The sequence below is a fragment of the Polypterus senegalus genome, chromosome 12 (assembly GCF_016835505.1).
Source record: "Polypterus senegalus isolate Bchr_013 chromosome 12, ASM1683550v1, whole genome shotgun sequence".
Classification (NCBI taxonomy): Eukaryota; Metazoa; Chordata; class Cladistia; order Polypteriformes; family Polypteridae; genus Polypterus; species Polypterus senegalus.
The window spans coordinates 61902168-61917518 of NC_053165.1; the positions used below are offsets into that span (position 1 = coordinate 61902168).

The 15351-nt window shown below is 35.9% G+C and overlaps 1 protein-coding gene across 2 annotated transcripts in view; it reads right to left on the reverse strand.

The window, feature by feature from the left end:
- The window catches only part of ube3b (ubiquitin protein ligase E3B), a 39731-nt gene that overhangs the window by 20267 nt on the left and 4113 nt on the right, over window positions 1–15351 (reverse strand). For both annotated transcript variants that reach the window (XM_039771808.1, XM_039771806.1), the window contains exons 5-17: window positions 15205–15264; window positions 14924–15028; window positions 14584–14680; window positions 14300–14382; window positions 14129–14211; window positions 13367–13472; window positions 11310–11430; window positions 10679–10856; window positions 9177–9343; window positions 7019–7186; window positions 5730–5901; window positions 3198–3316; window positions 2437–2551 (exon numbers count right to left, since the gene is read on the reverse strand). In XM_039771808.1, coding sequence (XP_039627742.1) covers window positions 2437–2551; window positions 3198–3316; window positions 5730–5901; window positions 7019–7186; window positions 9177–9343; window positions 10679–10856; window positions 11310–11430; window positions 13367–13472; window positions 14129–14211; window positions 14300–14382; window positions 14584–14680; window positions 14924–15028; window positions 15205–15264 — 1574 coding nt within the window. The remainder of the gene's footprint in view (window positions 1–2436; window positions 2552–3197; window positions 3317–5729; window positions 5902–7018; window positions 7187–9176; window positions 9344–10678; window positions 10857–11309; window positions 11431–13366; window positions 13473–14128; window positions 14212–14299; window positions 14383–14583; window positions 14681–14923; window positions 15029–15204; window positions 15265–15351) is intronic.

Consider the following 15351-nt stretch of genomic DNA (forward strand, 5'->3'; position numbering starts at 1 on the left):
GCATCATAATTAGAGAAAAAAATAATTATGTATAAGGAAAAAATAGTGGAAATGATCCACTTAATGGCATGACTAGACACCTAGAGTGTATTTATAAAAAAACTAAATACTACTAAATTTAATTTTAGTAAGGCAAACTTTGAGTATATTTTCAAAGATTAAAGAAGACAAACTGGGACAAACTTTAAAAGTGTGGAACACTGGGGCAGATTTACAATTATATTACATATAATGAAAAACAAGTTCATCCCCAAATTTTTAAAACATTAGGAGATTTAAGAGATATCTAAAATAGATTAACATAATGCTAAGAAAAAAAACTACAAAATGAAAAGCTGTAGAACCTGTGAAAGAAAGTTAACTCCAGTGGTAACTATGGAGCTTATGAGCACATGAGAGCAACAATTAAGAAGTTAAGAAGGAAACCTAAGGGCAGTTAGAGGGGCATTTTGTGGAAAATGTAAAAGACAGTTTAAAGAGGTTCCTTCAATACATATTTTACTAATAAAAAACAGAGAAGAAAGATGTGAGGTATAATGGTGAAATGAATTATATGGAAACCCCAAAGAAGATTTTTTTTGACACTTTCAACTGTTAAAAGGTCAACAACTTCTCATTAGCTAGAGAGACTATTAATGATATACTAAGGGATTTAAAGATAAGAGAGAGAGAAATGTTACTAAGATTAAGGCTGAATTCAAGCAAATCGCCAAGACCAAATAATATTCATCCTAGCATTCTCAAGGAAGTTAGTGAGTGCATATATAAAACCTTACTGCTTATTTTTCAGAAATGTCTGCACACTGGTAAAATTCTTTATAATATGAAGCTTGCCATTTTTGTTCCATTGAATGAAAAAAAGGGATCTGCCCAATTCTAATTACTATAGACCAATATGCTTAATGATTACCATAGGTACATTAATTATTAAATAAAAAACAGAGCAAGTACAACTAAGATGCAACATGAGATGCCAGTGATCAAACTAAAAGAAGCAGTTAAGATGTAGCGTGGAGATGGTTATAAAAATAGGTTCAAATACAGATAGCAGTATCTCCCTACTAGAGAGAGCTATGTTTTCTTGAGTCAGGCACTGTTAAATTTGGGGTGTCCAGGGTTAATGGTCTTTAAATATTAATTAATTTAAATAACTGATCTGGATAAAAATTTAACTAATGAACTATTTAAGTCATTTGATTACAGATGGACCTGGGCAGAATTCAAATTTGAGCAGATATATGTAATATAAAGAATGTAATGTAAGAAAATATAAGGTATTATAAACAGAGAGTAATAGATGTGTTCACCTACAGTACAGTATAATCACAAAGCAACAGTTTTGATAGCCATGTCTGTCTGTCCATATGAAACAACTTGGGGACCCCCCACAGTACATGAATTGTGTTAAAATTTGTTGAGATATTTTGAGCAGATCATGCTGTACAGTGTTTTAAAATTACAAAATCTTCAATAAATAGCACAAACGTCTTTCTTAAAATGAGAAAAAAAAAACATTCTGTGCAGCTTATAAATTAGTTTACAATTTCAATTTTACCTTTACAGCAGTTACACCAATTTGTATATTTTCCTCTTTCTCAGCTCCAATAGCCACTACTGACAGCTAACAGAACCCCAACACAAGTTAATCAAGCACCAGCAGACTTCAAGCATGGGTAGGAAATCGCTGTCACTGAATGCTTTTGCTTGCACAGGACTGAATCCTCCATTGGCAAGTTCAGCAAGGCATGAATGGATACCTCTGTATCAGCAAATGATTTCTGCTTCCCAGTGGCTTGAGCAGAAGCAAAAGAGAATGAGTGCATCAGCACCTCAGTTCTCCTGATGCTTTAAGTTGTAACAAGTAAGTTAAATGATCTTCATAACTAAATCCAAAAGGTTATCTAGATATGATGTATCCTGTGGTGTTATGCCCACCAATACTCCCAAACTTCCAAACTCACTCAGAGATAATTATATATTATATATTATATATACACAGTATATATATATATATATATATATATATATATATATATATATATATATATATATATATATATACACACACACATATATACACATACATAACAGCATGGTAAAAACACCCAAGAAGATCTTATAACCAATAAGCACACAAAAATGGAGTACTGTCTAACAATGGAACAAAACAAATCATGCTTATGGGTGTTGTTTTGTAAACTGTGATCCTCATAATAAAAGTGTTAACACTGAAAACTCACATCTGACATATTTCCCACCTATCCTCTCTGCCAGTAAGCCACTGCCCAAAATTTGCTCCCTGCTGAACCTCACAAATAGATCCTAATGGACATCTTTCCATTCCCAATTTTAAGGACAGTACTTTATTTCCTTATATGATTATTGTGGCCACTCCTACAATATTCCTTAATCTTAAACTTCCTTAAAAAAACCCACTTGCGCAGCCAGTGTTCCTCAGGAGCAAATCTTCGTCGACAGTCCCTCTCATAAAGCACCATCAGCCACCCATGGACAGAATGGAAGAGTTCTAGCTTCTCTCCTTTGGCGGTCTCTGTGAGTAAAAGTTCACTGTGAGTAATAGGTCATTTGAAGCAGGATTCCAGCATGTGCAAGGCCAGCAATTCCAGAAATAAGGATTTCAAAATGATTTTCTGCATTTTTTTGCTAATAGAAATGCAAAATAAAAATGTAAAATTGTAAATTCTATCACAAGACAATGACTCACTGTAACTTGTTAAATTTAATGTTGTAAATTCTGTCCCTGTCATTAACAGCAAAATATATTAAAGCAGCATAACAAGGTCTCCAAAGCTGCTTGCTCAGGATAGACCTTGGAACTCACTTAAAATAAGAAAATAAACAAAGAAAAAAGTGGGTTTATTATTTAGTGCTACTGACTGAGGTAGGAAAATAACAGTGACAGCACCGAGCAATCACAATGAAAACGAAAAGAAAAAAATAATAATGATGAAACATGATTCTTCACAACATATTAGGGAGCACAATTCTGAGAAGAGTTTTATTTCATATTTGTCGCTCTATAATCTTTAAAACACATTGTAAATACTTAAATAAAACACAACTGTCTTAGGCTCCCAATAAATATGTATACATAATATAAAAAAGCCAAAGGCCTCTGCTGACAAAACACTTCCTTCTTGTCAAGGTGATCCAGGTTTATATTTCATTGTACTTACCCAAAATGCCATCCCAGATCATTTTGTATACAAAGCTGTTCAGAAAAGAGGAGATGGTCACCAGTTCCTCCATTTTAAAAGAAATCTGCTCTTCATACAGTTCAATCTCATCCAGAATACTTTTAAAAGAAGATAATTTGAAATAAATGTAACTAATAGCAACTAAAACACCTGAAAAATGTTTTTCTTAGAAATAGTCTTTCAATAATTAGTTTAAAAAGAAGTTAGACAATTACAAGAGTAATTATGAATATTAACTATAACTTCTATGCTCTGTCACTGTACCAGTCATTTTCAAATATTTTTTCCTTACTAATAATACAAATCAATGCGATTTAGTTAGTCCGTGTTCTGCCGAGCACATTTTGTGAAACCACATCCTCACATAACAAAACACTGTGCATCAATTGTTAACCAAATCGTGAAATATGATAATGGATGCATTCACTTAAACTTGTTTCTGAAAAAAAAACTTTTTAAAGGTTAACAAAAAGCACCAGTTGGAAACCATAATAATGCAGTGGAGATGTAACTGAATAAACTGAATTGCTAGTTTACTTAACCTTTACTCTCACTGACCTACAGCAAAGTTTAGGTTTAATTGTAAAGCTATTTAAATAATCCAGCCATTAACAGTAATATGCAAAAGGGCTGCTACTAACAAAACTGCTCACAAAATATAAAAATACCTGCATTACTAATGGTTCAATAAGACTGTTCCTTTCAGAGAAATATAATTGCACACAACTCTAGTGCAAGTGCCCCTGCCAGTCAGAATAAAAAATACACTGTGTTGAACTGTACACACTTCTTGGATTGGTTTATGCAGTGTTGTGTTATTAGACTCTTTCCTTTAATTATACAACTTTCAGCAAACACTTTTTTAGCACAAGCTCTTTCCCTAGGTCTGTCTATTGTGGAGGCAGACTGGTGATGAGTAAGACAGTTCAGAATTTAAATTTAATCAAGAAAGGAAAGAAGTCATTAGATGAATCAACAGAAAGGACATTTAAAGCTGCAACTTTTGCGGCTGTGCCAATGTAACTGAAGCATCACTTGCAGTTGTGAGATCTTTTAATAATGATAACACGTCTTCTTGGAAATATATTATAATTTCTTTTTTCTGAATACTATGAGTATTGACAGTTTTGAATAAAATCCTTACAGATTTTGGATCACTTTATCAGCAAATATTTCTTATTTTAGAAAGGTTACCCATGACTTCCACAGATCTTAGACTTGGATTAGGAATTGGTTAATAGACATCTGAAGTTGTATTTCTTTTTCTTGGGCTAAAACATTCAACAGACTATTAGGAATAATTTCAATATGCCTTCTCCAATAGCTATGAAACAAATAAAAATATTTAGTAGAAAGCTGGTTTTATCTCCGTTATAAACAATGGCACTGATTTAAAGTTGTAGATGCCACATGGGCTGGGATGGGCGGGCATCCCAACCAGGAGAGGGAGCAGACCTGGAATGAAGGACCAGAAAGGGTGGACGGACAGCTCATTAAAAAGAAATGATATCGCTGGGGGGTTTTCATTCCCCCAGCACACTTAGATGGCAGCAGCCCTGGTTATCGATGCTCAGTGGAAAGTCAGCAGAGCATGGTGGGAAATGTAGTCCGGCAGGACAGTCCTGCTGGGGTCACGGGGTACCATAAGACAAGCTCCCTACTGTGATGGACTTCCGTGTGACCCAGAAATGCTTCGATCAGGCAACTGCCATGGCACTGGAAGTACTCCCGGGTCTGTAATAAAAGGGACCGCACTCCATTATCCAAGCAAGTTGGAGCTGGGAGGTAGAGAGGCAACACTTGACTGGAGGAGGGGCAGTGCGGTGGTGAGAGAAATTAGATTAAGGAGAGAAAAAACCTGTGTGTTGTGCTTTTTTGTAATTTATAAAGGAGTTTGGTGTAATAAACCAACCTTTATTTGAACACAGGACTGTGCTTGTGTGTTCATGTTGGGGTTTGGGCTTGTGATGCTCAGGTTTCCTTCACAAAGTATATAAATTTTTAATAGCACCCAAATAACCCTACATCTATTTAAATAAGCTGACAAACTGTTTTGGAGTCATCTCACTTATTAATAATACCTGCCAAAATCATCTACCCCCGACTTAATCTATATAAATTAACATACAGTTCAGTTCAATTTTGTATATTACTCTCCAATTATTGCAGGGTCTAAGATCTGCAACAAATTATAAACTTAAAAAATTACATTATGTACACACATAAAATTAGAGATTAGTATTAACAAACAGTAAAATAAGCAATTTCAAATTGATCAGCATAAATGGATCCTAACAATATACTGTATGTCCATTAATATTATTATTCAGATATGGCCTCAACATATTTCACATCTTGAGAAAAATGCAATTAGATCCAATGGCCAACTATTGCAAAACCAACAGAAATTGCTCCAGAATGACACACCTTACATATTTTTACAAGAAAACTCCAGCTGTCTGTTCTTTAATCTACTGCAAGAGCCAGCACATCACAGCGTGATTAACTCACGTGATCAGGTGCCGAGAACAGTCACAGAAGAGCATGAGCATGGCTAGGAGCCTCTTAGACTCTTCATTGTCATTATTCAGGCATTCTAAGAAGAGCTTCAGGCCTCCCTGGGGTCCTAATTCACAGATAAAGGCCCAAAGCTTAGGCAGCAGGTCATCCAAATATGTCAACCCTAGCGCAAATGGAGAGACAGACAAAAAGCAAGTTAAGAATTTTGGTCTGTGCAAAAAACAAAGGGTGGCTTATATATCTATCTATATTTTGGGGATATGGATCTACCTGCATCTACTACCTTCTTATCTAGTTTGCCTTCAAAGTATACTGCAAAGGATATCCTTGTGTAATGCACTTTATGAAGTAAACAATGACTACCTGAAAATGCCCATTGCTAGAATGGGCTGAGTTGCTTCTGACTGACAACAGAGTTACACTATTAACCTCAACTGCTGCAGTTTAAAGTCGAGTTACACACCTGACATGCCAGTGCTTAGACTATAGAAATACAGGAACATTTAAAACGTACTTGTAAGGCACCTTTGGCAAAATAATCAAAAAAGCTTAAACATGCCGTACTTGTCGGACACATTTGCTCCTGTTCTGTAATAAATAAAACATATGCTATATAAAATAAAGTTTAGTTGCTACAATTAAATGTCAATAATGCATAAAACAATCGTAACAAGAATACAGAAAGATTTTTTAATGTATATTTTGCACAAATAAGTTCTATTAGTCACATTCTTAACCTTCATATGGAAATTTCCTCTTACATTTCTGTGGATCTCACAACATAATCTATATGTTGTGTGTTGTACTATTAAATGTGTGATACATTATTAAGTCATTCTGTACTTGGATGAAAGGTGACAATGTCAAAGCAAAATCTGAATTAAGCAAATTTAATTGAAAATAAAAAGGAGAAATTATTTTTTTAATATTAATAGTGGCAGTAGGTTACACCAGAGTCTGCTTCTGTCTGAACTGTAGCTCGGAAAGGTAATCATGGAACGTAGAAACTTCTCTTTCCCGACGCAAAAATGCAACCATAAAGGATGTGACAACCATTAATTATGAAAAAATAAGCTAGAGTGAAAGGAGAGAGAACCAACGTTTGGTTATAAAGTCACAGCCTTCATCAAATAATCATTTTTCTTATCCCATTTAATAAAATACAAGGTTCCTCAGGCCAAAAACAATCCTGGCAGCATTGAACTCACCTGCCTAGAAATGAGGGTAACAAAGCAAACAATGAATTAAAGCTAGGATGTGCTCCATATGAAAAGACTAACCTGTAAGAATTTGTAGCTTAATCTGTGTAAGAGTAGTTAGTGCTGTCTGATACAGCACACAGATACTGCACACCTTCTGCACTTCCACAGAATCCACTTTCTTCCCTCCAATTGGTTTTAGGATATTTCGAACCGATGCAGATTTCTGAAATGCCCGCTTGAAAAGATCTTGAAGATAAACACACATATGATAGGTATTGAAAGGCACTATAAAACAGATAGCTAGATAGACACATAAATAATACATACAATCAGTGTCAGGCATAAATGTCTTATATGTTTAACATAACCTGAATTATCAACATAAATAAACATTTCATACTGAATTTAATTTAAACAAAGGTCAGATGTGCAGTGTTATGAATTCGAGAGTTCCTAAACCACAAAGTTCTGAAAACTTCTAAAAATGTCACCTAAAATGGAAATCCATCAAGTCTGAGTAGTTACAAAGGCAAAAAGATTTATGCTTCACATAATGCTCTGTAACAACAAGAAATTCTGTGAAAAGGCAATCCAAGGTGAACAAATCCAAATCACAAATCCAAGGAATAGTTGAAAATACAGAACAAGGGTCAAAAATCAAATAATATACAAAATTACAAGAAATAATCAAACATCCAAGAACTCACCAGTCCCTAGTGCATTTGAATGAACTGCAAGGATCTGTAGGCTGCCCCTGCCTTTTATAGTGCTGAGAGCAGTCCCTGGCAGTGATTGGCAGGTGGCCCCAACTCTTTGGGGACCACTCATAAAACATAAGGCACACAATAAAGACATGAATGTGGATATATAAAAAGCAAAGAAAATTTCAAAACATAAACCAAAACAATATTAACATAAAAAAGGAATCACAATTAATCATGGAATTAGTATTTGAACCCCAGCTTTGAAGGGAATCCTGGCAGAAGTACAACAGCCAGAACCTAACCTGGGTGCAAGGCAGAAATAAACTCTGGATGGGGAGCAAGTCCATCCAGGGCCCACTCTCACACTAGGCCAATTTAGTTGCCAAGGAACCTATAATGCCTGTCTTAAGGAAATTAATGTAAGTGAAGAAATGTATTTAATAACCTAAACAAATTAAACAGTGTTTGCAATATATTAATATATAATTTAAGTAAACAAAACAACTATAAAACTCAAAATAAAAATAACCAAGTCTACTTTACTTATATCAATTGACCATTTTTATTGAAGACAGATTGCTTCGCTGGTATGGTAGAAAAAAAACTGTTGTTGGAGAGTGCACAGTATTTTATGAAAATATATTAGAACAGATGATCTTGACAAGGTTGTAGTATTTGAGCACAACACATCTTTTACACATATTAACAACTAGCCGTCCCCTACGGCTCTGCCTGCATAGTAGTGAAACAGGACAGTGAGGAGGGCCTTGCCTGGCTCCCCACCCCTGACATCACTCTTCCCCCTCCCCTCGGCCCACAGCCTCTGTCTCAGATTCACACAAATAAATCACTCCTGCAAGCGAACTATGATAGATATATATATATAAAGAGAGAGAGAGAAAGAAAGAGAGAGAGAGAGAGAGATTGGCGCCACGAATCAAGATCATAAAATGAATTAATTCACCTCATGGCTCTTTGTAATAAGTGCAATTAATGCATAATTTTGCACTATGTGTAAATTACTATTGCAGGTTTATTCATGCATACAAACTCATTCATTTATATTTATTAACGAATAAACTCTATGCAACCATATTTTTTCTTTTTTGTAGACTTTACTCAACCATGGAAATGTTTGAAAGACAAACTAAGCTGTTCCTTCCTTTCTTCTGGAGCAGATGGTGTTTCCCTCCACCAAGTCCAGAGTGTCATTCATAAAGACAACACATTATTCTAAATTTACGAGGGCTATATTGCTAATGCAAACAGCATGAATTTAAAAAGTACAAAAGGCAACATTTTTATACAAATTAGCATTTCTGGAGGCCACTAGAGATTTGCAATGATTGACAGTGTTGTGTGCATTTTACGTGAAATAAAATGCAACGCCAAAAACTGCTACATGCAGCACTTCTGAAAACTTCAGAACATTGTTAGCAAACAAAAAACAGCTAAGAAGCAGGCTAAGCACTTTATACATGATTATGTAACAGCTATGGCAGAATAATGCATGTGTCCACAGGAGCACTTACTCTTCACAGGTAGGTTGTTTGGTGAGGATGAAGAATGAGCTGATGACTGTGCTGGTTCCTGGCTCTCCAACTTCTTGCTCAGAACATCACTAAAAAGGATCCGGATGATTGGAACACCCCAAAGGTACTGGAGCTGTTTTGCTACCAATGGCATAGATTCTCTTAAACTGTAAACAGAGGTAGAAAAACCTTCAGTAAATACAAGCATATGCATATCTCTCTATTATAAAAAAAATCTTGGAAGGGAGACTAGGGAGACGAGACGTGATCTTCTCGGAAGACAATTTGACGTCCCATGAAAGACACTTTTAACGTCACGCGAGACAAGGCAGTGAGACATTTAAAACAAGTTCACGGACATCTGACCTAGCAGTTGTTGGAATGCTTTTGGCAGACATGTTTCATGTGTTCCCAGCTCTTAAAACAACAACAAGCGACAAGCAGAACACGTAGCTCGCCAGCAGCAGCAAGCCAGCAGATGATCTGACCGCTTCTCCTTAGTGTGCGTTCAGCATTTTGTTTTTATCTTCTTTTACCTTGGTTCATTGTTAGAGAATGTTAAGAGATTTTTATACCGTAAACTGATGTTTTCATTCTCCCCAACTCAGGACTGTTGGAGAACCAGGTGGCACAGTGGGTAGCGCTGCTGCCTCGCAGTTAGGAGACCCCGGGTTCGCTTCCCAGGTCCTCCCTGCATGGAGTTTGCACGATCAGCGTGGGTTTCCTCCGGGTACTCCGGTTTCTTCCCACAGTCCAAAGACATACGGGCTGGGTGCATTGCCGATTCTAAATTGTCCCTAGTGAGTGCTTGGTGTGTGGGTGTGTGCGCGCCCTGCGGTGGGCTGGCGCCCTGCCTGGGGTTTGTTTCCCCCCTTGCGCCCTGTGTTGGATGGGATTGGATCCAGCAGACCCCTGTGACCCTGTAGTTAGGATATAGCAGGTTGGATGATGGATGGATGTTATATTTAGCATAACATAGTCTTGTATATTCTTTAATTTTCCTGAGATGGGGAACAAATAAAAAAACTGAGTGGAAAAATCATACAATGACAGGAAAGTTAAATATCACAAATATTAAAAAGATGTAAACAATGTAGGTGCTTTCATGTCAAGTGTGGACTCCACTGAATGTGCTCAAGCTGTAGGCAATATCTTTTATCATAGATAACGAAATCAAGTTACATTTCAACACGACCCATTACTATGTTCAGACAACATCATGAAGACTTAGCTTTAGTGATGTTATTCAAAGGTGTTTTTGTTTTTTCTTGATTTAAAATCATAGGAAACTGAAACAAATACCATAGTTCCACTATCAGATGGTGCAAAGCTTTCTGTTACTGTATTTATGATTCCTATTAGATGTGATACAAATCTAGACAAGTTCTATACATTGCCTTTAACAATTTATTACACAAACAAAAAAAATACAATATGGTATTCTTATTATTCTGATATTAGATATTTTTGAATTTTAAAGTAGATTAATAAATAATATTTACCTATAGTCAACCTTCTGAGAAAACCAGCCTAGAACAGCATGCCAGTGGGTTAGATTGGACTTCTTCTGGGAAACATATATTTGACAGTAGGACAGCATGTCTGTCAGAGCTTTTACAAAAAGGTTTACTTCTTCCTCCATGATTTTCCCATTCAGGAATCCAAGGTGAACAATATTACCTATGAAGTAAAAGCATAAGATTTAAAGGTTTACAAAGGGATAATTTCTAATCATCCATTTCCTGAGCCCATTTAAACCAGTTCAGGGTTGAAGAGAGCCAGAACCAATTAACCAACTTTAGGCTGGGTGCCAGTCTACAATGGAGCATATTTAGGCACATACACACATGCTTAGCCAATTTAGAATTGCTAATCAACCTAACCCACATGGGAGGAAATGTTTCTGAGACTGGGAAGAATGTACAAACTTCATAATGGCTCCTGAAGCTATAAGGCACTATGCTGCAGTGTAAATCCTGGATGAATTAATTTCCATTATAAAATTAAAGATGCTATGGGTATACTGTTCCCTCTTATTATTTAAAACAGAAGTTGAATCTAATAGTTGTTAACTAGGCTTTGTGTTAAGGTAATTTAACCGTTTATAAGAGAAAGTGCTGGGAGAGGCCATACTTAATAGGCAGAGAGTGTGGCTTCCTTCAAGACAAGTGCAGATATCACTGCACAGATCTTCTCTGCTCAGGTAAATGATGAATTTCCGCAGGAGGTCGTGAATCTGGATGCTAATCAGACACTGCAGAGACAAAGAAGTGAAAACAGACCTTAGGTATGCACACAAATTTGACACCCTATACTTGCATCCTTTTATTTACATATACCTTTCAATTAAAGGTTTAAAGCATCAGAGTACAGTGGAAGTCCTACTTGTATGTGCTTATAAACAAGAAACATGTCGCTAGAAAAAGGTTATCAGTGTTTTCTTTTCCATGCTGGAAATTACATTTTTTTTAAATTCTGCAGTATGTCACATGCTACAACTGTCCCCAGGCTGATGTGTTATATGTGATGATGGCATTTATAAGTTATATTTAAGCAAACTGCACTCACAGCTGTTTGAGAATTAAATGGTACACGATATTGTAGGTCATGGCTAGTTTATATTATTCTACAGTATTTAACAGGATAAGTTAATGAAGTGCTAAAATTGTAGATGTTCCCAAGCTACTCAATTACAAAGAAACTCACTCCACAACATCAACATCATATAGTACGTTAGCAGTGTCAGAAGCAACAATTGATGATCACTATGGGTGCTCATTGAGCCACAGCAGTCAGCTGAATCAACAACAGACTAAATAAAATGGTTCACCAACTAGAAATTTTAAAACATGGCCAACTAAGGCCATATGCAAATGCTACTAAATATACAATTTTGAATCCACTTAATCCATTTCAGGTTTGCTGAAGCCAAAGTCTAGTGGCAGAACAAGAAGCAAGGCAGAAAGTAACCCTAGGAAGACCATCAGACTATAATAGATTGCACTCACTCATATGGAACAAATTAGAGTCACCAATCAACCAATCAAAAAATCTAGAGTATTCTCACAAAAACCTACACAGACATGGGTAAAATGCCATCTCCACACAGTCAGTGCACAGGCTGGGAATCAAACTTAAGATCTTGGAACCAAGGCAAGAGTACTGTCCTTTGAAACAACATCACACCACCTCAATCAAAAATAGTTTGCTTTCAAAAGATCATTTCTTTTTCTTTTAATTTAAATAACCCCACAGTATTCATGTATACATGCAGACTGGACTACCTGGACCACTGGCCACAGTGGTACATAAGGACTGAATTTGTGAATCTTTGCATTACATAATAAAGAGGGTGTGGGGAGCAAAACAGCACTTAAGATCATAGGTCAATTGTTTAAAAGTGTAATTCAAGTGAAAATTTGTATGCTTAAGCCACCAATACATTAAAAAGTGTAGTTCTCTCTGTTGGCCAATAGCATTTCCATTCCATGTTAGTTGGATATGCAGGTAACAATTTCACTATGTTCTGTACATGTGACAGTACCACTACAGGTGCTAGTTCTTCTCCTCACACCTAGACTCACAGTGTATCTGCAATTTTGGACTTACAGATAATACCCTTCAACTTTTGTGACAGGACAGCTCTGAGAACAAACTTATGACAGACCTGAAGAAGATAACTTTCTGAACTGGTTGATACTGTATTGGAAGCAGGGACATGATAAACAAGATGACATCTGCAAACCAGATTAAGTCCCCAAATAAATGACATTTAAGCTTGGGCTTGTTAAGCCCAGCCTTTCCTTTTTAGAGGTAACGTAAAGTGAGCAGCCAAAACTAGTTGGATTTATTGATATGGCTTGAGCCAAAATATCATACAGCAATTTAAGACTGTTGAGAAATGGGATCTGATATTTGCTGGCATGCAAACTTAGAAAAGTCAGTAGTATTATATATACATCAATATATTGTTAAACTGAGACTGTTGCTTATCATTAGCAGTACAACTATAGATAAATGTCACAAATTATTTTGCTGTTTGCAAAATACAATGCTTTTCCCGTTTTATACTACTACTAATACTCATACTCAGATTGTCCATTTGAGTCAAAAAACATCACTGGAAGGCAACTCTAAATGAGGAAAACCAGTGATTCACACTGAACAACCCCAAGATCTTATTGCATTACCTCTGGTGCTAGTGTGTATAGATGGTGAATGACAGCAGGGACCGACATAAAACTTATCAGGAAATACCTCAGTTGGTTGTCAGAGAAGTGAGCGGCAATTACAGGACTGCAAAAAAGAGCAAAATATACAGTATGTTGCAAAATCTGCATTATAAACATGCTGACTCTTTAGTTTTAGAGTCAAAATTACAAGAAAGGACTTAACAGTAAAATACATTCAATTGGGTATTAAACTGTAAACTGGGATGCAAACACACACGGTTGAAGTTAATGTGATGCTTGGGGTGATCTCTAACAAAACAACCACCATTATATTCTTGTTACTAACCTCTGATGGCTGCCAACCCCAGGTGATATTTAACACATTTCATATATTTCATTTTTACAGGCTAAAAGAAAATTAAAAATTCCAAAAAAGCTATAGAAATTTCACTGACAATCCATTTGTTTTTTCACGTCTCCTACCATTCAGTCTTAGCTTTGCTTTTAACTAGCTAAGCCATGTTCTGCTGTGTTCATGATTCCTTAGTTGTAACATATGATTTGTGTTGTTTGTTAAGAACAAGGAGGTAAAAGAGTTTCCTGATAGACTTATACTTTGGGTAAAAGTGAGATTTTAACAAACTGATTATTTTATTTAGTACTTTTTCAGAATTTCACCACATCTAAACTGTATACTCAATAAAGTGAAATTGTGTAATAACTCCAACCCATTCATATAGGCATAAAGTACCAAGGAACCCATGGACTTATCTGACTCACCGCAACACCAAAGTGAAGGTAGCATATAAAGCAGCTTTAGACAGGGATGGTCTGGATCCTGCCAGACCATTTGTCAGCAAAACCTACATTAAAAAAAAGTAAAAATATTTCAAGGATGATATATATTAGTAAAGATATCTTTGTATACTAAGGTAAGCTAATATAACATACCTGCATGGTAGAATAAAATCCTTTTTGAATCAGGTAGCCCATTACATTTTCACAAATTCGATTCATTGCTGGCCGAAGTCCTTCTAATGTTCGAGGGAAAAAAAAATCTTGGTCAGACGTGCAAGTAAAAAGTTTATTTTAAACTGTACACGTAACCAATCCGATACTGAAAACGCCACTTGTACATGACTCCATCCATATGGCAGTGCTGAAGATCGCTTAAACATTAAAATTTACGAATTTAATACCATTCTGATCATTTAAAACTGGCTGTGCTTTCTCACCTTTCAGTTGTACAGTTTTCCAGTTGGTGGCATCAGTGAAACTAATCAACACTGTAAGATACAAAGTGACGAGCTTACTGTCCTGTAGAATATCAGGCTGAAACAAGAACAGAAGGAAGTCTTGTTAATAAGCAAGTAAGCAAACACAAAGTGCCAATATTACTGAACATATTGCTGGTACCCACAAGAAAAAACCTTATTGATATTAATGGAATTTGCCTATTAATGTAAAGAAAGGTTTATAAAACTGTAAAACTGCTGTGAGACTTCTCTTGAAATGGAAGAAGAAACAAAACTAAAATGGAAAGACTGCTTTGCATTTACAATAAAATCCCCTTACCTTCAGTTTTTTGAGTAACTCACAGCAGATCCAAAGTATGTCCTTCACTTGCTTTATCCACAAGAGGGAGAAATCTTTTGAATAAGCTAGGGTAACATAGCACATCTAGGTAAAAGCAAAAAAAAAAAAAAAACTTATTATACTGAATATTTATGTCAAGGCGCTGAATATATTTTATTTCGTCACATTCTTTATCTTTACAATAAAATGTCAGAACCCATATACACTGCTTGATGAATGAATCTCTGCAACCAAAGATTATTAAAGATATTCACACACACCTTGATCTCATTCTCAGCTTCCATACTAGCAAGGATGCAACGACAAAGGTTATCAAATCTCTGTAGGAATAAAGGAAAACAAATGAAAATGTAGCTTGCTAATAGTAATTATGAGCAGCATGGGTCACACATCTTAACCAATATCTC